Raw genomic sequence first — 23,880 nt, forward strand, 5'->3', positions numbered from 1 at the left:
GAATTGTAGGTTGCTGCATAAGATGCGAACCTGGAAACTCTGGGTTGTTTGTGGGTTAAACAACACAAAGTTAACCTATGATTGGCCAGTGAGTTGATCCATACATGCATGCATACTTGCAAACAATATTGTTTTGTATCTGACTTTTTAAAGATGTTTACAAAAAAACCCAGAATGGATCATTAGATATTGAGAAGTAGTTGGATACAGTTTTTGAACACAATAACTTCAATTTATGAATGTATGTTTGTATAAGAGGAGATCACCATTTTAGATTAAAGTCAGGTGGAATATGTCACTTTGAGTAAACAGTTGTACAAGTTAAAACCTGGGTAAGAGAGGGGCCATGGATAAAAGTACATCCCACATAGCACCAATGATGTGGGTTTTCCAGAAAATTTTCCTATGCAAGTTAGGGTGATTTGCTTAAGGTAATTGCATCAGAAACATTTCTGTTTGCATTGGAAAATCTTCTAATGCCCTAGAGAGTGATCTCATATAGCATGTTTATTTGACTTATATTTAGTAAACAACAGTGCTAAAAAAGTATCCCATGTTATTTTTTTGTCCCAATACATGACAAATATTGGACCTGAAATATTTGAGGGGAAATCACTTAATGTGATTTAAATGTTATATTATGTATAATGTTTTTATTGGAATACTTGTAAAAATTAAAGAAAATAGCAGGAACTTCCCTTACACACTTACATTGTTTAAATTTAAGAAAAAAACCAAAGGTACTGAAAACTGACACACTAATAAATTTTAGCAACCCAAAGAACAGTGCATGACAACACTAATCTATTTCAATAGAATTTAACTGTCTTCCACTGAAGTTGTTGGGGCATCTTCAGTTTCGCTGTCAATATTTATTAGTGCTGTTTGATACTGCAACAAATCTGATACGGAACTAGTGGAACCATGTTCTATTTTGCTGTTTGTACTTGTGACTGATTCTCCAGAAGCAAGAGACTTTGAGAAACAGAAACAAGGTTAGTGGTGCGTTTAGTTGTTAATCTGTTCCTCTTTGCTTTTGTTGAGCTGAAAGCTTTCCAGTTCTGTTCACAAGAAGCTGCTGTAGGTGGAACACTTAAGATCCTTACAGTAACCCTGGACAACATTCAAGTATTATAGTATCCCTTCCACCATGTGAGGGAAGATGCATTTTCTGCTGCCCGCCAGATAGTGTTTTTGCACGGTACTCGGCAGTGTTTGTCATCACAGCTATTTTGTCGATGTTATGAGTATTCTTAGCCACTTCCATAACTGTATCAGGAGCAGCGGATCCTTAATTTTCTGCTAAATGTTGTCCTTGGTGTTGAAGATCAAATGATTTGCTGCCAGGTGAACAGGACAAAAGCAAAACTTAGATTCCTTAGCAAACTTTTTTTTTTTTAACTTTTCTTGGATACAGGTTAACCCAGGACATATTGTTGTCAAGAATATGTTCCAAATGTTCATAGAAATAATCAAGGATACTGTGGTTGCATTCAGCAGGAAATCATGTATTAATTAACCCAAGACTTGCAGTGCTGCTCACAAGCTGCTTCCAGTTTAGAGAAGCAACCTACAAATGCTGTGTTCGTAGGTGGTAAGCATAATGTCCAAACTGAGACACTTTGGATTATTCATGGCTTAAGGAACCCAGAGTTAACCTAAGAACAAATTGTAAGTTAACTTTGGGTTGTTTAATCCACGAACAACCCAAAGTTTCTGGATTTAGATGTCACACTAACAACCTACGAACTAGCGAATTGTAGATTGTTGAGTAAAAGTGGATGTGGGGTGTGTACAGAAGGGAATGCACCCACTCTCTCCTGTTCTTGCACAACAACTAATGGGTTGTTTAAACCATGGGTGGTTGTTACGTGCCAACCACGTCGTTGTCGTCTCTTGAAGTGCACTGCAAACGGGTTTTTTTTGTGCAGCAGCTGATCTAACCACTTTGTAGCTGAATCCCATCTAGTTTCTTCTAGCAATAAAAGTGCGCTTTCCTTACCCTGCATCTCTTTCTATAATGTCTTCAGAGTCTGATTAGTAACATGATTATTGAATAATGTCACAATCAATTTGCAGTTTGCCAATATAGTCAGGTAGCGCATTACCAAAAATTAAGCCAGGTTGTGGTAACTGATCAGGGTTCTCATGACATGACAATCCATTGTGGTAGCTGCTCACAGTGGGTTGTCATGTCATGCGAACCCAGTCATGGTCTTGCTTGCTAAAAAGCTTACTGGAATTTTTTTATCAAACACACAAAATCCTTTGTTTAATCAAAGTTGGAGGTTGTATTATCATCATCATTTCTATACCGCCCCATTGCTGAACTCTCTGGGCGGTTTACAAAAGTTAAAACATTAAAATACAATATACAAAGTTTAAAAAGCATTTACATAAAAGCACACAGACAATATATACAAACAACATATAACTAGAAACAACTTTGAATTAAAACATTTTTTTAAAAAAATCCAACAATAAAACACAGCTTAAAACAACACAGCTTAAAAACAGTATATAAATGTCAGCAAAAGGAACAGGAGTTCTAAAAAGGGAAGACCTGCCGGAATAATAGAGTCTTTAATGCCCGCTTAAGAATGTTCGATGAGATCAGCAGGCACATTTCAACCGGCAGTTCATTCCGCAACTGAGAGGTGGCAAAGGAAAATGTCCCCTTGTGTGTGGCTGCCAGTCTCACATTAGGCAGCTGCAGCAGATAGCCCACAGAGGACCGTAGGTGGCAGACTGGGATGTAGAGAAAAAGTTGCTCCCTAAGGTACCTTGGACCTAGACTATGTAAGGCTTTAAAGGTAAGAACCGGTACTTTCTATTTTGCTCAGAAACAAATTGGCAGCCAGTGTAAAGATTTTAAAACCGGTGTAATACGGTCCCATTGGGTGTCCCAGAGACCAACCTGGCTGCTGTATTTTGTACCAGTTGGAGTTTCCGAACTAAATAAACGCAGCCCCAAGTACAGCGCATTACAGAAATCAAGCCTAGAGGTTACCAGCATGTGCACCACCGTTACCAGGTCCACATGTTCCAGGAATGGGCATAGCTGGTGTATCAGCCGAAGTTGATAACAGGGACTTCTCACCGTTGCCTCCACCTGGATTGCCAGGAGCAGAGTTGGGTCAAGAAGCACCCCGAAGCTATAAACTTACTCCTTCAGGGGGAGTGCAGCCCTGTTCAGAACTGGCTGACATACCTCAATACCTGAATTAGGAGCCTTCACGATGAGCACCTCTGCCTTGCCTGGATTCAACTTCAGCTTGTTTTCCCTCATCCAGCCCATTACCAACTTCAGGCAGTCATTCTGAGGATTCATACCTTCCTTGGATAAAGATGTTAAGGAGCAATACATTTGGGTGTCATCAGCATACTGATAACACTCAGCCCCAAACCTCCTGATGACCTCTCCCAGTGGTTTCATGTAGATATTGAACAGCATCGGGGATAGAATGGAGCCCTGAGGGACTCCACATAATAGTTCCTTTTTTGAGGAACGACTATCCCTGAGTGACACCATCTAGAACCGTCCTGAGAGAAAGGAGCGGAACCACTGCAGAGCAGTGCCCCCAACCCCTTCACTCGATCCAGAAGCATGGTCTATGGTATCGTATGCCGCTGAGAGATCCAAAAGAATCAACAGGGTTGCACTCTCCCTATTGATTCCCAAGCTAAGATCATCCACCGAGGTGATTATGGCAGTCTCAACTCCATATCCTGCTCTGAAGCCGGTTTGAAATGGGTCCAGATAATCAATTTCATCCAGGACTGCTTGAAGTTGAATGGACACCGCCTTCTTGATTACCTTGTCCAAAAATGGTAAATTGCTTACTGGCCTATAATTAGTGAAGTCTTAAGGGGTTAAGGGAAGGCTTCTTCAGAGGGAGTCTAACAATTGCTTCTTTCAAACATGATGGCAAATTACCTTCCCTTGGGGAGGCATTAATAATATTCAACAAAAATTGCTTTACTGTCTCCCATCCCTGGACTACAAGCCAGGATGGGCAGGGATCGAGAGGGCAAGTTGTCTTTTTGACCAAGCCAAGCAGCTTGTCCACATCAGGAGTCACAAGCTGAAAATGATCCAGGTTAATCATGCAAGCAGAGTTGCTGGAAACCCCCGTTGATTTCTGTCCCCATGACAGCATCCAATTTGGCTTGTATCTGAGAGATTTTACCCACGAAAAACTCGTTAAAGGCGTCACAGCGAACTACCAAAGGCTCTTAAGGTCAGATGGGGGGGGGTGACTCAGCTCTCTAACCCCCTGAACAGTTCAGCTGGGTGCGAGTTTGTGGATGTGATATGTGTAGAGTAGAAAGCTCTCTGCTGCACATATCGCCACCTCATAGGTCTTCGAATGATCCCTACGATGTGTCTTGTCAGATTCAAGTCGAGTTTTTTGCCATTGGCATTCTAGTTGTCATCCTTGCTGCTTCAGCTCCTCAGTTCTTCTGTAAACCATGGAGCTTGTTTGGAAGTGGGTAGGAAAGGACATCCAAGAGTGACTGTGTCAATAGCGCTGGTCAGATCTTCATTCCATGCAGAGACCAGGGACTCTACAGGGTTGGTGTTGGCACAAGCCAAGAAATCTCCCAAGGCATTTTGGAATCACAACGGATCCACCAGGCGTCGGGAGCAGACCATCTTAATTGGCCCTCCACCCCTGCGGAAGTGGGTAGTAGCCGTGATAGCAGCCCTTACCAGACAGTGATCCGTCCATGACAGCGTGGAGACAGAACCTCCACCGATGGATCATTCTCCTGATGGGAGCAAAAGATCAAATTGAGCATGTGGCCAGCTTCATGTGTTGGCCCCTTGACCACCTGGGACAGGCTCATGGTTGTCATGGTTGCCATGAACTCCTGAGCTACACCTGGCAAGCTGGACCCGAGGGGAATGTTGAGGACTAAAAGCCTGGGTGACTCCAACACCAGCTCCAAGACTAGCTCTGTGAGCTCAGTTAGGGACTGTTTTAGGTAGCAGGGTGGCTGGTACACTAACAGAATCCCCAATCTGTCCTAGTCCCAAGACCGAGGTATACACGCTCAGTGTTAGCAAGTTCCTTCACATTGAGTCTGGTCAGGGGGATGTTATCTTTCTGGACAACTGCTACGCTGCCTCCCTGTCCACTTCTCCTTACGACGGAGTACCCGACTGGGAGAAGCTGTAATCATACAGGCCCGCTTATCTCCCCCAGCCAAGTCTCCGTAATGCATACCAGGTCAGCCTTTTCATCCAAGATTAAATTATGGATGGTTGTGATCTTATTCTGGACTGACCTGGCATTGCAAAGGAGCAGGCAAAGATTCTGTGGGTGGCTTGGCCCGCTCCCCAAGGTACCTGGGCTGACAGGGCAACCAGAAGGCTGAATAGGTGTAAAATACCTGCCCTCCTTTCTCCTTTCACTTTTTGCTCTGCCAGTACCATATCTTCCCCATGGCCCCCACCACTGTTATTGCCTCTCCTGTACACACAATGCTGAGTTTGTCTCAGAAAAGGTGTCAAACTCAGCAACGTTCAGCGGAATAAAACACAATCAAGCCCAACATCACATCTCTAACCTGGAATGTACACCTAACTCTTCCCTTCCATTTCTCACCCGAGGGGTGGCGCCATAATTCAATACCAGCAGGCTCTGTGTTGTATCACACAGAGTGTATCTTGTCTGGTGAAGAGAGATTGTTCTAGGTGATTTAAGGTGCGATAAGATTAACTAGGGTGTAAGAGAAGGTTTTTATTTTAACTTTTGTACTGTGGTTCAAAGATAGCTTGGTCAAATATATGTACCTTACGTGCTTAAAAATACTCTGAGGAAAATGCATATAAGCTGTAAAACTTCTTGTATTTACACATTTTCAACTAAACTGGGAAGGGGAAGTAAAGGAATTCAGTAGTTAGGCAATTGAATTGAAGTCGCATCACCTGGAGTCCATCATGAATGCATATCTGCAGGAGTCAACAATCGTGATTGCCACAAACAGCAGCTGTAGTATTTTGCTGTGTAACAGCAACAAAGACCAGGTTTTGCATTACTAAGTTTGCCAGGCCCTCCTCTCATTGACCAACAGGAGCTAACTGCTACTTTTAAATTCCTGTTTGCCCCTTTCTCCCTCTGTCTTGGGTTACATGTCAACAGGGTCCATCTTCCTTCCCCATCCCCCATTAATTTATTCACTTACAGTTCACCAGCAGGCTTCAATGTTCTTGTCAATTTAATCCCTGCTTTCTCTCCTACAGTAGTGTTGCATTTGCGAAGGAGTGGAATTAAAAAAAAAAATTAAAAAATTCTGGTGTCCCTACTTCAGGATTCCTACAGGAAAGGAAAAAAATCATCCTGATGCTGAGAAGGGATGAGGGAGAATGGCAGCTGAAGTAACCTGAGCAGTAATTGCTTTGAGAGGGAGGTATAAAAAGTGGTTGCTTGTGTGTGGGGGTTAATATCTCCCCTTTTGGGATTAGCTGGAGACCTGGAGCAGTGCTGAAAAGGTGGAGGACACTGAGAATTATCAGTTTAATACTTAAAAGCCAGAGAATCATATTGCCAAGGGGGTGATCCATTGGGTAAGTCCATCCCCATTTTGGTTCACTTACTCCATTCTCCTTTTTTCCCCATTTTCGGAACTTCTGAATTGCACTACTGCATGCTTCCTCCTTCTAACTGTTACTTCTCCCCAATCCTTTGCAACTGTGTGCAAATTAGCCTATATGCAGCCTCATCTTGCCCATTTCCTTGTATGTTACTCACTTTGACTCTCCCATTGACAGCTGAAACATACAAGGAAATTGACCAGGCAAGACTCAACATACTGGACAGCTATAAGTGTGTGCTTGCGAAGGCCCCCCCCCCCCATTATTAAAAATACTGTGAACACATTTGCGTACTTCCAAAGCACTGCAAAAGAAGGTGGGTCCGAAAAGGGTAGCGATTGAAGTGGGTGTGGGCTGGGGTGAAGAGACAAGATCGGTTCTGCCGCTGGGATACGTGCTGGAGGACTGTGGGGGAAGGAATGGGAGAAGAAGCTACGGCAAACCTGATAATCTCTCGGGTGTACTGATTGTTCTCTGAACAATCCACACTGTGTAGCTAATTCATAGGGTGGCTTAGCATGATGTGTGAATGTGGCCCATGACATAGTCTGGTCAAGGAAGTCATAGTCCTACATCAAATACCTTCTGGATACATATTCCTACATATTCCTACATTTCTTACTTGGTTCATTCTGTGTTGCTCACCCAACAGTAAGATACCTACGAATAGATAAGACATATTTCTTTTTATTTATTCATTAAAATTTCTTGGTAGGCTTGAACTAATGATCCCATGTGTCTTCCAGAAGGTGGGGAAGATCATAGATGTTAGAGTATGCCACTGTGATTCCCACATATATCATTCATGGCATTATAAACAGATAGATGGTATTGCAATCAGTTCCATTATATATTTTCGGGGTTATTTCTGTTGGTAGAGATGGTCTTTTACATGCTATTCTTCAGATTAAAGATCACCGTGACCGTTACTCTATTACATTTCTAAGCAATGTCTGGCAGGGTACCAATTAGTAGATGGGCAAAATATGTTATAATACCAAGAAATGGGTCTGGAGTTGGTCTCACATTGTCACTGGAGAAGATCGTTGTTTGTAGGAGAACTGATGAAATCTACAAGACAAGAAAAGACCGTTGTGTCTGCAATGGCTGCTATGGATGTGAATGCCAATTAATGAGCCCTTAGATTTTTTTTTATATTGATAATTTTTATTCATATTCTTCCACAACTTTTAATATCAACAAAACTTATACACTACAAAAACAGATTAAACATACAAGCAAAACAAAAGTAATATCTACACAATGGAAAATACAATCATATAATAATCGATATTCCTAGTTCCTGTTACAGATGGAGTTCTAGATTTCCTGACCAAATATCTGTATATTTGGACAGAGCTGTCAGTGGTTGTATATGAAGATTTTTCATTCATAGTACATTAATATTCCTTTATTAGAAAAGCCCACGAAGACTAAATGCTACGTCGAAGGTCCACAGGAGATTGGAAGGGATCTTACTCTGAAATGTAAATCGCAGGAGGGCTCTCCGGTTATAAACTACTTTTGGGCAAAAACTACTGGTACTGAAGAACTTCCAGCCACATCATCAAGTATGATTATGCATTATTGCTGTCTTTCTCGCAGATAAGAGCATGAATGTGTACACCGTTCTACCTTCAAATGCTAAACTAACTTCAAGTGCAGCTTTACTAAAGATACAATAAAACTATTCTGCTATTCTTAACCGTATGGTATCCAAAGACTTTCCCAAAGTCTATTTCCTTAGACTTGAAGCTTTGTAGGCAGTACAAACTTCCTAAAACTTGGCATTTAGGAAGCCCTGGGATTTGAAAACAAAATAGAGGCTATAGTTATAGCTCTTCTACTCCCTGCCCCCACCCCCGCCCATAGTCTGTTGAAAGGTTTTCATTCAGGAGTGTTCATTTTGGAATGTTTAATCATTCACCATTTAGAAGCAAGCCAGTCAAAAAGAGTGAAGAAGAATGTGCAACAGCAATAACTGTGGTTTGATATTTGATTTGGGAGACTAGGCAGTTGTGACAAGCAGGAAGAATGGAGTGTCTGACGTGCGTATATACCAAAATAAAAACAACAGTGTTTTCTCTTTTTCCTGCAAGCAAAGCATATTGGCATGGGTAGCATTGTATTTATTTTTTTTCTTATGATGCTACATGTTCGTCTAGACATGTTGGGGGATCCCAAATCAAATGGATGAGTTAAGGATGTGGAGATGATAGTGGTTATTCAGACACATTGGCAGAAATTGGATTACGTTCTGTCAAGGAACCCTATACTAAACACCAGTAGCAGATATGTCCCTGTTAGCATCTTAACTGTTAATCAAGTTCTGTGTAAATAATATGCAAAATGACAGCCAAAGTTAAACTTGCAATAACATAAGTGGTTTATTGATCCTACAAATCTTTTTGTGTGTGCGCAAAATTCTAACAGATTTCTTTGATATTTGCAGATACAGGTACAGGAGATCTTTCAATGAAAAATGCTTCTCAGGTTTACTCCGGCACATACAAATGTGTGGCTTCAAATAGAGTTGGCACAGATGAATGTTTTCTTGTGCTGAATGTCACCCCTCGTAAGTATTAGCAATTAAGTCAGCTAAGGATTTTCCATTGCCAAAATTAGCTTCTGCAACCTCATATAACTTGTTTAATGTGTTTTAGCTGTGAATAGAGCTGGTACAATTGCCGGAGCTGTTATAGGGACTCTTCTGGCTCTCTTGTTACTGGCTTTTTTCATCTTCTGTGGCTGCAAAAAACGAAGAGAGAAAAAATATGAAAAAGAAGTACATCATGATATCAGGTGTGTCATTCTAAATAACTGAGGATATGATCTCAAATTTTAAAAATGCTTAGACAAATGTGCATGGTTTAGTCAGCTGGCATGAAATGGGGTCTACTCATAATTTTGTTTTTCTCTCCATTTTCCAATTTGAAATCTCAGAGTTGCTTAAACAATGAATTAAATCCAACATTGCACAAGTGGACATCTTCTCATGTAACAAGACTTTGCTTTCCCATCTCCTTCCAGCCCCTGCATGCCCCCAGATCTGCTCTGGAGGGTCTTCCAACTCTCTGGACCAGATTTGGGGCATGTGGGGACTGCCAATGGGAAGGTAAATCAGTTTTGCATATTCTGCTGGCAGATGGCCAACATTGAATCCAATTCATTTTAAACAATAACTGAAATATATTTACTAATACACCGAAGACATGTAAAGCTTAAAAACACTAAAATCCATATGTTGTGGAAAGAAGAACAAAAAAGTGTTATGTATATTACTAAAAAAGAAATAGGCTATTCAGTGTATGCTCCAGAGTTGTTCTCTAGGGGACTGTCCTTGAGAGGCAGTTGTTGAGAGTTGGACCATTCTTCCTCTGTTACCTGTTCAAGCACCTGGTATTTAAACTTTATTTACAGTGCAATCTTATACATGTCTACTTAGACAATGGGGATTGTTGTTCAGTCGTTAAGTCGTGTCCGACTCTTCGTGACCCCATGGACCATAGCACGCCAGGCCTTCCTGTCCTCCGCTCTTTCCCGGAGTGTGCTCAAATTCATATTCATTGCATCGGTGATGCTATCTAGCCATCTCATCCTCTGCCATCCCTTTCTCCTTTTGCCTTCAATCTTTCCCAGCATCAGGGTCTTTTCCAGGGAGTTTTCTCTTCGCATTAGGTGGCCAAAATATTTGAGCTTCAGCTTCAGTATCTGTCCTTCCAATGAGCAGTCAGGGTTGATTTCCTTTAGGATTGACTGATTTGACCTCCTTGAAGTCCAAGGGACTCATAAGAGTCTTCTCCAGCACCACAGTTCGAAAGCATCAATTCTTCGGCGCTCAGCCTTCCTTATAGTCCAGCTTCAATGGGGATTACTCCCAGGTAATTGGGTATAGGGTTGCACTGTTAGGAGATTAATGTTTCGACTAGTCCCCAAAGTAGCTCATAAAATTGTAGTAGACCTATGAATAAAGTTCAAGGCTAAACAAACAAAATCCCAGTCCAGACAAAACAAGATCACCATTGGATGGAACATATAAATATGTATTGCTTTCAAACATAGAAATGCTTGCATACTTTAAATGAATTACACTGCAGATTTAGGAATTGTCATTATTTCCTAAACTATCATTTGCTATGGATAATGATTTGTAAATATGTAGATTTAGCATTTTGGGATAGGTCCAACTGTTTTCCTTCAAGGACATAAGTGCTCAAATTTACAGGAAACTATGGCAGGGGTCCTGCCTGCATCTCCACATGATGTGTCCCTGGCAGTATGGTCTCCGGCTCTCCATTGCTCTATGTCCTCAGGCAGGATCTCTCTTTAGCTAGCTGCCTTCTTTCCTTTCCCTCTCTCTCTACCCCCTCATACATTTGGTTTAATCAAATATTTCCTCTTGTTTATTAGAGACTTGTGTTACACCCCCAGGGTCCCAAAATATCTTAGCAGAAGGAATTTTCTAGCCAAGTGTGCTTTGCTAAATAATTTAGAACTTACGTTTGAGGCAGTGTCAGGATCCGAAAGAATTCTGGCACCAAAATCAGGAGGTGATTGATAAAAGTGCAACTCAGATGGCCATCAGGAGCCACACAAAGGGCTGGATTCTTCCTCTTCAGGGACAGAAGTCTGCTGCAGAAGAAATGTTTAGTAATATTGCTCTTTGCTTTGTAAATGCTCTTTGCTTTGTGCAGGTTGATAAAGAGGACATGAAAGCAATGAAGAAACTCATGAAAACGTATTTATGGAATTAAGGAGCTGGCAGGTGCATAGGTTCCAGCCCAGAACAAGACGAGATCCCTATAGATCTTAGTTTGCCACAACATGAAGGCAGACTGGTGCAAAGATTTCATTGGTCAAGGGGATTTTGATTAGTGAAAAGAGTAATCCACCAATCACCGTCCGTCCTTTTATTTCAGTTGTTACCCCTTCTCAGGGGCTGTAATGGGGTCCCCTATAGGGCCGTGGTCCCTAGAGGTCACTGAGTCCATACGTTTTCCCTGGACTCCCCAAAACACCAGCTGCCACCACCTACTGATTTAGAGAGAGCAGTAGGACTCTCCTCTTTATATACTTAGCATGTGGCATGAGATATGCCCATCTTCAAATCTACCATGACTAGAACATAGTTATTTAAAAGTATAAACATAATTATTTGACAGCTCAACGTTCAGAACAAAAACTGATAGTTCTGATAGTTCTAAAAACTTGGTCTCTGCTTTCTGTAGCTTCTCTCCCTCCCCCTGCCTCTTATTCTACTCACTGATGAACCTAACTACCTCTGGCCCACAATTCCTTTCATTATCTCTGTCCATCCTAACCCTCCTTTCCTGACTTCTCCTTAACTGTTCCTGTTTTCCTTCTAACTGACCTTCTCCAACTGCCACTAGCTCTACCCAAGATTTCATGCTGGTCTCAGCTGCCAGTCATTCCCTCCGCTTACTCATCTGTTACATGGGGAATTCCCTTTCTAGACTCCACCTTTTACAAGGATAGACAGAACAAAGGGGAAAAATGGTTATTGTTGCAGGCTGGGTTCTTTTGTTTTGGTAACAGGCACCATTGATAAGATTACACACCAGCACTGAAAATATAGATATGTGTAGGACATTTGTACAGCAGCTTGTAGCAAGAGAGGTAGGGGAATGGCTTACGAGGACCAATGGGAGGACCTAAAACTGGTGGGAGTAAGGCAGGAGGTGGGATTTGTGAATTTCATTTCCTTTTCCTCATAGTCCAAGCACTGAAGGGAGTGCTGCAGTTGCAGGGATGTCATGCTCTCCCAGCACTCAAACAGCAATAATTTTGTCACTGGAGGAATCAGTTTTCCCCCCCTCCAGGTAGTTGTGATAGCAAGTGAAGTGTGAACAGTGTGCGCCGTATACCATGGCCACCTGCTGGATAGTGCCTGCGGTATTCTGCAGTATTACTAGTGCCAAAGGACATGGCTTCTTCCCCATGGCCACATCCATTTTTAAATTTCTTTTTACACATCTAGATGATGAGCACTGTATCACTTTACCATGGGAATGCTCATGTAATTCTAAAAATATAAAGTCGGGTGCTTTTAAAAAACAGAAGTGAACAGAAACAATGCTACCTTGCCTCTTGTCCACAGAATTATTGGCTGTGTTGTCACTTTTTGTCTCCCTTTAAGACTTGGAAGGTTGTTCATTCTCCCTCCCCCTCCATCCAGAGCCGCAGTGCAAATCTCCCCTTGTTAAAGGGGTGGGAAGGAGACAAGCTGCTTCCCCTCTTCAGCAAGCATTGCTAGCATGGCTGTAAGAATACCACCTGGAACAGGGGTGCAGAATCTCAGGCTTGGGTGCCAAATCTGGCCCTTTGGGGTTCCCCAGATGGACATGCCCCTTTCCCTGGCCCCATCCCTGTTCCCTCAACTATAAATAGTTCAGTGATTTCCCACCTTTTGTGCAGGTTTCCACATTCTAAAAGGTTGAAGTGCCTCTCCCAAGGATTTGTTACTGGTAGTAAGAGCTTTAAGTTAAAATAAGTGGGTATTTTGAGGGCCACCCCTTTTGCCTTTAGCCCTGCCCCTTTTGCTTTTGGCCCCACCCACCATTAGAATACAGCTTCCAAGGGCTTCTCTTAAATGGAATTCGTCCCTCAGGCTGAAAGAGGTTCTGCACCCCTGATCTAGAGTTTTTGACACATAGAAGAATTCTGAGCACAGTACTTGGGGTAACATTACATTGAAAGAAATGGTACTAAGTGGGATTTAAAAAAAAAAAACTCTGAAGAAAACTCTTAATTATGATTGATTTTTCAGAGAAGATGTTCCCCCTCCAAAGAGTCGTGCTTCAACGGCCCGGAGCTATATAGGGAGCAATCGGTCATCTCTGGGTTCAATGTCTCCTTCCAATATGGATGGGTATGCCAAGACTCAATACAACAAAGTACCGAGTGAAGACTTTGAACGTCCTTCTCAAAACCCAACCTTTGAACCACCAAAGGTAGCTGCACCTAATCTAAGTAGAATGGGAGCTATTCCTGTGATGATTCCAGCACAAAGCAAAGATGGTTCAATAGTATAGTATGTCATTCATTTATACTTTCTACAGTTCAGTACCAGCATTGATGATTAACTTGTTCCAGTTCTACACATTTAAATATACACAGAATTGATCTTGAGCAACAAGAAGTGTGCTTGGTTTACCAGCTTTGTGTTAATTTTTGACCACGTACACTGAAAACTGAATCTTTTGAAGAAAACATTGTCATCTGTGACTAGACATGAAACGCTGGCAATATTTAAATCCCATATGGGTTGTTAAATAAACATTTAGGTTTGAATTTTTGACATTAGGAGATACTGAACTGTATGACATGATGTGTTTGTCTTTGCATTTTTGGAGTGAATGAAATATATTTGACATCTGTTAAAGTGTGAAATGTTTTGTGTAAAAGCCTGAAAACATGGACTTGAATTCTTGAAATATAGATTCTGGATTATTTTTCTCAACAAATTTGAAGTTTTTAAATGAATTGTCATATACAGTTAGGCAGAATCAGCTCAGTGGATTTTAAGCTTAATTATGTAACCATGTTCTACCAGTGGTCTTTCTCTTGTAGGATAACACTAATTTACTATGGCTATGCAGGCAATCCACTAGGGTTATACTGTGCTGCTTATTCTATGAGCATAAACTTCTTTCTATCTGGATATATAATGTTGTCAGTGTTTTCACGAAATAAAGAACATAGGTATGTTTAACTGTTCATTGGAGAAAAAAATGGAAAAGAGAAAGAAGGCCTAAAGTGATATTCCTAAATTAACTCTTGGCATTTCCTGAGCATGTTTGTCTTTTTGAAATTGCTGTTTCAGATGCTCTGACGTCTGTACAAATTTGCCCACTTAGGACAGGGAGTCTGAATTTGGGCTTTGATTTATAACAATACTAGGACAAGTGTGTGCTTGGGATATTTAATATGTTGTGGTAACCACCATTTCGTATGAACTGAGAAGGGTGGAATAACAACTTTGTCCCTCGGTGTTCTTGTAATATTGGTATCCTCAATTACTATTTCCAATACTTGCGGATAACATTTAAAAAAATAATTCTACTCATTTGTGATAGTAAACAATTTTAATTGCAAAATAAGGAAGAAAAATCTGGAAGGCTATGTAAGTCAGTTCAATTTAGGCTTAGGATTTATCTGTCCTTGTTATAACCAGATGACTTACTAGAAAGTTGTTTGCAGTGAATTAGTACAAAAGTGTAATTTCCCTCCTACCCTGTGTCACTTTTAAAATTTCAACTTAATACTTAAACTGCCATTGCAATAAACTTTATTAATGTATAATTTTCTCTCATCTTAGTAAAGTACAATGTCTGCATTGTCTGCTCTTCTGGTCTGAAGAAGTGTGTGTGTTTGTGTGTGTAACTATGAAAACATTGCTTGAAAACCTATGCTGTAAATATCTTTGTTTTTCTAAAGTTAGCTAGATCTGATATTTTCTCTTACTAGAACAGGCAGTGTTACACAACTTCACATCCGGTCAATTATGCAGAATTATTGCTAGGTTTAGATACTGAACCAAATCTTAAGTATGTAAATAGTCTTCATATATTGTTTTAGGTTACCTGATGCTGTTGGATCTAAGATCCTTTTTTTTCATCTGTGCCTTTTCAATAAACTTTACACCTGATTGTAAGTTAAGTTTCAACTATAAAATATCCTGGTGCCTGACTTTGCTTTTCTTAATGGTGCTAGAAGATGAAGGTATAGTTTTCAGCACACCACTGTGACTTTATTCCTTCTTACTTGATGTTTAATTTTTCCTGCCAAAGTTTTGGATGTTGCTTAAGTGACTTCATAATGTCCTGTATTGTTGCTTTGTCTATACTACCTTAATTGGGCTTGATACTATTCTGTATGAAACTTGTTCATCTCCACCAGTGCACAAGACAGATGGATGATTAGGACTTTAACTTGTTGTTGGCTGCTTTTGAAAATAGATTAATAAAGAATATAATAAAATTAAACATGCAGTGTGAAAGGTAACCTCTTTTGAATATTTAACATAGTAGAGCCACTGTTGTTGTTTTTTTTAAAAAAAACATACATTCTGGTACTTAAGATATCTAGTGTTAGATATTAATATCTAGTGTTAGATATCCAGGAGGGGTCTGCCTTAAACCTCTGTCCATTGTGTGCAAATTTACTACATACATTTTATGTGGGAATATGCCTGAACTCTGAAGTGGTACAACCCAAAATTCTGCTGCAAATGCTTAAGCTGTAGACGTCCCCAGTCCGGTGCCCTTCCGATGTTTTGGACTACAACTCCCATCAGCCCCAACCAGAATGGACTATGGTCAGAAATCCTGGGAGTTGTGGTCTAAAACATCTGGAGGACATCAAGTTGGGGAAGGCTAGCCTAAAAAGTAAGATTGGCTCTCATTGAACATAATTTAAACTGCTCTGTTGCACAGTTGATGAATGTTAAGTGTAGCCATGTAGCATTGTCCCAGTATTCTATACTTGTAGTTTAAATGGTCAGAATGCATAATTGTGTACTAGCATAGCAGTCAGAAGAATTTCTGCATGTTTAATAACTTGTCACCTCATATAAAAATAATAAATGGGCAGAATGAAGGGTAGCATGATGTGCATTCAGAACATAGCTCTTAGGCTTTGGAACCTTGACAATATCTGCTTGTTTATAAAACTGCATGGAGATTGTGGAGGAACTAACACAGCAGATCTATATAGTTGAAGTAAGAACTGTCTTGGGACAGACTCTGCTCCAAACACTTCACTTCTAGACCCTACTGAATGATTAAAACACTAGTCTGAAGGACACTCCTCTTACAAACTTGTTAAGATCCCAAAATGTCACTTTTTGGTAAAACTGAAAGATTTTCTTTAGGCTGTATGTGCCCCACCTGCTGGTACTGCTTTGACACCCCACTAAGTAGGAGAAGGGGGCCATCTTAGGCTGTGGAAACAAGAAAGGATGTGGCCTTGGATGGCAGTATGCATTGCTCAGCACACACACACCCCACCCCCGACCAATGGTTGGAGGGTGATCAATGCATTATTATACCACTCTGCCACCTGGGTGCATTGCTGTGGCTTCAGTTCATAGTTGTGGTGATGGTGTTGATCCATGGAGAGGTACAACAACTGCACAACCAGTTGTTGAGGGATGTGGGGAAGCTCATATGTAAGGGGTATCCTTAATGGTAAGTTGTTTCTCCTATATGTTAGAATTGGTGTAGCCTTCTTAAAATAGGCATTGGATGAAGTCAGTGGTTTAATAAGAAAAGTTAATGGCATCTAGTTGCAAGATGGAGAAAGGTAGCTGAACTTAAGCATCCCTTAGTGGTGATAAAGGCTTCCTATTGCGATAATACTTAAGCCAAACTCTCCCTTAAGGCAGCAAGCAGTTAAGTATATAAATTGGCTCCATCTGCAAGATAGTGTATACCTATCAGTTTCATATATTAATTTTAATATACATCTTTTAGTTTTAAATAAAAAATTATGGTCATTATGAAATGTATTTGTGGCTTTTAAACAAAAGTTAGAATCTAGCGTGAGCAACATTTAAGTATATAGATACTTAACAGTACCTAGACTGACATGGCCTTATAACATTTTTTTCCTTTTATTGATGTTCATGATTTTTTAAAATGGAATTCTTTTTCAAAAGTGGACATTTCATACAAACACTGCATTCATTTAAGTAACAGGCAGTTAAACTTTAAAAGCATCTCCTTGGGTTTGTGCCTCATCACTGTGTGGAGGTAATGTCTGTATTGTAGGGCTTAGGAAGAGTTTTTTTTTCCTTGGCATGTGGAATATTTTTGTCACCAAGATCGATGCATTTCTTTAGAGACAAGGGAATAAAAACCTCATATCACTTGGACCTTTGTACGTTGTGTTTGTTATTAGAGATTTTTAAAACTCAGCAATTGGAGTAATAACACAGGACATTCATGAGGCACCGTCATAGGGTTTAGATTTGGTAACGAATGCAGTTTGCTTTTTCAGATTTTTGTATTACAAGCACTGAAATTTGTAGGACATGTACAAACTGCTGTAGTTTCATAACTTGTGTACTACTTCAAATAAAGTTATTAGTGAAAACAATTACTTTGATATTCTGCTGCAGTGTCTCTGTGTGTTTTCCTACTTGTCCTGAAAGTGATTTTGAAAGGATAAATTGTTCTGAATATTAATCATGGTTATTCATCATTTTCTGCTTGTTCCTTAATAAAGCTGACTAAATCAAAGAAAATAAAATGGGCAAAATTACCACAGAAACCTAGAACAGTTCCCAATACTTGGGTGGGCAGGGATGGTACATAAACAATACACAGTAAACTGGAAGCAGGCAGTTTATACATTTATTATTGTATAATTAACAGTTAATGTATAATTTATGTGAGGATGATAGATACCAATCTATAGTTGGTAGTCACAATCTTTTCTGCAGAAGTATTCTAACCCAGCAGACGTTAAACCAGAAGTTAGATGCGAAATGGTACTGCCATCAGCTACACTGATGTACCGTTTCTAGAAGGTGAATGCAGCTGCTCCCCCAGTTCCCTCTCTGTAGTATGGCTTTAAAGAAGGCTGCTGTGTCCAAGGGAAGCTGAAGCAGGGAATCAAAATTTATCCCCTCCCCACTCCACCCCCATGTAGAATTGGAGCATAGAGATGGAGGAATTGATCCTTCCACTTCTCTTGAGCTCAGAACATAATGAAAGCAACAGAAATCATGCTACAATCATGTCTGACGACTGTATGTGGAACTTTGTTTTCAGCCTGTGTTTAGCTCGAAAGGGAAACAACAACACACCTAACTTGACTTAGTTTTTGAGATTTTCTTTTTCCTCTGAGTATTCATATCTCTGAATATACCCAAGCCTTAGTTGACGTATGTTAGTTGTATCCTTCATGTTTTACCATGTTAATTCAAATACCTTTAAATTTGGATTAAATGTATTTCATGTATTCTTAAAATCAAAGTAGAAATCTCATGACCCTCAGGATCTACACATAGCATGTGTGGCACTGTAGACATGTAAACATTCATAAAGATGACTTGTAGAAGCATATTTGTTAATTTGTTAATTCATGCTTATATTCAGCTTTGTGTTTGTGGATTTTTGACAGCATTGCACCAAGTGCATTATCAAACATAAACGTCTCCTCCATTAATGAAGACTGGCATACATAAATCTTGTTAATTTCTATTTCTTCATGTAACTCAGAGAATTAAAAGTGACTAAACATTTGGCAGGGTAGCCAAAATTAACAGTTTGACCTTATTTGTATGTACCAAAATTCAGTAGGATTTTTTTCAGTCTTAAGGAAGCTGTTGTGGACTATTTTTTATCATGTATTGTCCAAAGGAATAGATGGAAGCATTCTGTAGAAAGGAGTATAGATGTGAGGAAAGTAGTGCTTATTGTGTAGTGTTAGAGCCGCTCAACTTGCTCCCTAAGTACAATTAGGGCAAAACAGGCTCCTGAGAAAGCAGTGCTAAACCTCTGGGCCTTAGGATAGATGAATCAAAGGAAAATCCTGGCATTCTTTAAGTTACTCTAAATGATAAGGAGTTAAGGGAGCAAAAAGTGAAATAGAAGGAATTCTGGCCCTTAGTGTGGCCAAAGAATATAAACAGATATTCTTTTGCAGAGAACAGTTTACTGCTTTGATTTCTTTCATGTTTTGTGATTGATACCAGGGTGATTATCAGTTCTCTTTTAGTTCTGAGCTACAGGGTAGATGCTCACATGCCCAAATCACATAACTCTGTTGCACAATCAGACTTTGCAAAAGCACAGATTACAGACTCTAAAAGTACAGTAATTTGGGGACACATGAACAAATTTGTAAACTATTCTATGTACATTCTATGAACAAAACATTTGATATAAAACAATTCTAAGAAATACAAGTGAGTTAAAGGAATAGTTTGATTTGATTTATATGCAATTTTTAAAAGGTTTGAACAGTATAGGGCAAGACTTCCCCAACCTGGTGCCCTTCAGATGTGTTGGATTACAGCTCCCATGATCCTCAGTCACTGGTCATGTTGGCTGGAGATGGTGGGATTTGTAGTCCCAACAGATCAGGAGTGCACCAGGTTGGGGGATGCAGGTATAGGAAGTGGAATAATAAAGATTTGAGCAGCGAACTTTAATATTAGCCTGATGAATCTGCCAATTAGAGCAAATATTAATCAGTGGTGTACATTCAGGCAGCACTTCTATTTTTGAGGCTACCTCTGATTCTCTTACATTATACTAGAAAATATGTGAGAGGGTATTGAATATGTTCTTCTAACAGCTAGCTTAGTGATGGAACACACATTTTGCATGCAGAAGCTCCCATATTCAATCACTGCTATCTCCAGTTAAAAAAATAATCTGGTAGCAGGTGATAGAAAACTCCTCTGCTTGAGACCCTGGAGAGCCATTTCCAGTTAGAGTAGACAACACTGGACTTGATGGACCTATAGTCTGACCTGGTATAAGGCAGCTTCCTATGTTGCTAATAGAAGTTATTTTGGACTCACTGAGAGGTATCTTGATTGAGGTTTAAACTAATGTTTAAAACCAGAATTTGTTAACTTCTCCTTGTTTGTTCTACTTCTGAGTATAATCTCCAATATCACAAAGGGTGTTTCATGCTGAGAGCTGGGAGTAACTCTGTAAAACAATCTTGCAAAAACAAAAAGAAATAGGTTCTGCTGCTTAATTTATAAAAATACAAGCTGACATGTACCCGCTTTTAGAATGGCATGGCCTAAATAAAATATTAACCAGACATTTGACCTCTGAGATAAAGTATGTATTTCTTCATTGTAGTAAATGTTGTCTGTTCAGTGCTGGATAGAAACACAGCTTTAAGAGTTGTAGAATGATTTTGATAGATTGTAATTATTGGTAATTTACTATTTTAAAGGAGGAAAAGAAACTGCTTTAAAATAGATTTTTCGTAAAAACTTAAAGTGTGTGCTAGCTATTTACTTAATTGTCTTCTTAAAATGTGTGAAAAATACAGATGTATGACACACATCCCTGACTACTTTAATCACTTTGGATTTTTGCATTTCATGTATTAAATAGGTCTTTTAAATACTACTTAGAAGCAAAGGTGCCATTTCAGGTTTAAGAGAGGTGGGAATATTGCAGAGAGTGAGATTCACAGCAAAGTGAATCTTTAGATATATTCAACATTTAAAATGCAAAAAAGTATATTAAAAACAATGGTTATTGCCTCATAATAATAATTCTGCTTAGGGTCTGAAACGTTGGGAATGGGTTAAGCGTCCCTAAACAACGTCCCAATAGGCAGCAAAGTAGGTTGCCTATATAGTTGTGACTCAGAATTGTTCTACTGGTTTGTTTTTATATACAGCTCTTCCTGGCGTTCTTGTGTAATCTTACATGGATGGAACGTAGACATATGTTTGTAATTGGAATTAGTTCTCTGGTTTTTATAAGATTTGTCACTGTTGGCAACAGCTGACTCTACTTGGGCTATCATCCCATCAGTAGGAGTTGCCATGTTTATGCAAACCCACTGCTGCAAGACCTGAAGAGCTAGCAAAAGCGTGCAAGATGCAGAGGACTAACTGCTGCATCAGTATAACAAACAAAACTACAATGTTATCAGCACTGAAGAGCAGCTCCACCAATGCAGATGTTCAGGTCCTGGGACTAAATGGGTCCCGGAGAATAAATTGCCTTGATACAACTTGTTCCAGTCTTAGTACACTTTTCTTAAAATCATGACAGCCTCAGGTTATTCACAGCAACTTCATATATACAACCATGATTTTCATTTTGATAGCTTTTGACTTCCATGAACTTGGAAAGATTTCTCTTCAATGGGCTTTGGCATAAGGCTTCTTAAAGCAAAGGATCCATAACCTTGTAAAACTGTTTTCCACCTCTACAGCATCAGTCACTTTCCAACTCCATTTATTATAGCATCGTTCAGTGTTTTCTTGTCGAGACAGAAAATACACCTGTAATATCACCCTAAAAACGTAAGCACATAACAATTACGAAGTGTTTGGCAAATACATAAAGTCCTTATGTTACTAACATGTCTTGAATTGCATTATTCAGGCATGGTATTGCCATCCTGTTATAAGGAACGTATGCATCTGCTAACTCATCCAAAATGTGGCAGTTTTTGTGTTTATATTTTTATGATACTACAGGTGTACTTTCTATAACTTTCACGACAGAGAAAGAAAATACATACTTCCTTGTCGCACAATTTGGAATAGGACAGGGATGGGCAACCTGTGGTCTCCAGATGTTGGACTCCAGCTCCAATCATCTGCAGGGCCACAAATTCCCCACCCCGTCATACCCTATTCTTGAGGCATTCTATGCCACTCCTAATGGTTTGGATTTAGGAAGTGTTTGCCTTGTTAATTCATAATAGACTACCTCAAATATTTTATCTGTTGTGATGATAAAGGTTTATTTTGAGTTTTTAGGAGGTAGATCATGCAAACTGATCCAATTAAAAACTTCATTAGTTCTATTCAACTAAGTTTTATTTCTCTTCCATCCCTTGTGGACTTCATATAAAATCTTAATAGCTAAGTTAGGAAACATGTACATCTTGAATATATAGGATCCTTAGTTCATCAAATACTCTGAGTAATAATTATTTCCAAATGTTAAATTGTGAAATAGTTCTGGCATGCAATTCTTCCCATAACGTAGAAGTGGAATGAAAGAATATTTATGGAAAATAGAAGTAAAATCACCATGGATCTTACCTCACCATTGCTGTAAGGACGACTAGGTTGGTTGAAGGCATAATGCAAGCCAAACATCTAAAATTTCACTCTGTGAAATAAGGTACATGACCGCTTTATACAGGATCGGATCTGTCATTCTCCTGATTCACCTGTAGCACCAGTAGTCATAAAAGACATCCAAGATATATAAGAATAAGTAACTGACATGTCCGTTCAGTGTTTTTTTTTTTAAAAAAAGCCAAATTCAAGGCACTTGGAGATGATGTTTCTTGGTCCACTGCCCTTCTAGGAAGATAGAAATCCATGGAACAGGTCTTAATGTATTGGATGAAAAGAATCTTTGTAAGCAGGAAAAGTAAAACAGTTCTGTTACGAGAAAATTACACATTCTGATCATAAAAAATATACAAAAACTTAAGATATAAACTCTTCCTTATTTTCTATTTAAAAGGGAAAGAGGTGGTTTTGTTGACTGAGAAAATCTCACAGGATAAAATTCCATGTATCAGGTAGTTTGTTAATAAACCCAAATCAAGCTAATCAGGGCATTCTGTTTAATTTGTTTCCAGTACTTGTCTTTTTAATGGTGAAAGTTACTGAATACTTGTAACATTCAGGTCCTTGGAAAGCTTTGTACATATTTTTGCATGCTTAACTATGCGGAAGAAGTGTAGCTTATTATCAAATAAACATGACTGTTGGTTTTTGTTATTTTGTTCTTATCTAGCATTTATTTGTTAAATTTCTATCACTTTTTACATTTGGTTTCTTCCATCTTAGCTTTTCCTGCTTTTAATTTTCCTGATTAAGCTCAGATGTTAGTTAAATTCTGCATGGGTAAAGCAAGGCCCATAGTGAAAACAGGAACATTAAGGATGCAAACTAGTTTTGAACTGAGTGACTGTATGTTGGTAGAGTTTGGGTTGGATCCAGTGAAGTGTGAGTGGGCGAGTTGCTCATTATCACTGTTCTGCAAATTTGTTGCATCAGCACTAGTGGAAGACTTCACCCAACAGTGTATCTGGAGCTGTGTGACAGCATATGAAGGGATCATACAACTACGTGTCCTCTCCCTTTTGAATAAGTTGAACTGGCTTCATTGGGAGAGTGAAAATGGGTCCTAGGTCATTCACAAAACCTAAATTCCTATGTGTGGAATCCAATGGCATGTTTAAACCCCTGCCGATTCCTTTCTGTCCCACCAATCCCCTTCTGCAAGTGATGGGTCCAGCCAATTCCATTTTGCAAGTGGGAGCCAGTGTTTTATACAAGGGAGATTTAGTGCTTCCTTGGGGAAGCCCCCAAATGAGCGGAAATAAGTTGTTTCAGGAAGGAGGCAGATCAGTGGACCTCCCTTATGCAAGCTCCTTACTCCCAGAAACAAGTGTTTCCGCTTCCTTCGGGTTGCCCTAGAAGACCTAAATAATCACCATTGTGCAAGCAGCAGGGGCTGCTTGCGCAACAAGATTGGTGGAGTGTAAGAGAGTCAGTGGGGGCATAAGCGCCCCATTAG

At 39.6% G+C, this 23,880-nt stretch overlaps 1 protein-coding gene across 4 annotated transcripts in view; it reads left to right on the top strand.

The window, feature by feature from the left end:
• The window catches only part of LOC146349810 (coxsackievirus and adenovirus receptor homolog), an 80,932-nt gene that overhangs the window by 51,788 nt on the left and 5,264 nt on the right, over positions 1-23,880 (top strand). For 2 of the 4 annotated variants that reach the window (XM_084843531.1, XM_084843529.1), the window contains exons 4-7: positions 8,020-8,172; positions 9,054-9,176; positions 9,265-9,403; positions 13,389-13,572. In XM_084843531.1, coding sequence (XP_084699657.1) covers positions 8,020-8,172; positions 9,054-9,176; positions 9,265-9,403; positions 13,389-13,572 — 599 coding nt within the window. Of the gene's footprint in view, positions 1-8,019; positions 8,173-9,053; positions 9,177-9,264; positions 9,404-13,388; positions 17,722-23,880 lie in introns of those variants that run through there. The other 2 variants (XM_084843530.1, XM_084843528.1) reach the window with 1 other exon arrangement.

The sequence above is a fragment of the Heloderma suspectum genome, chromosome 3 (genome assembly GCF_057233095.1).
Source record: "Heloderma suspectum isolate Gila_16-S chromosome 3, 16-S_ref, whole genome shotgun sequence".
NCBI classification, from domain to species: Eukaryota; Metazoa; Chordata; class Lepidosauria; order Squamata; family Helodermatidae; genus Heloderma; species Heloderma suspectum.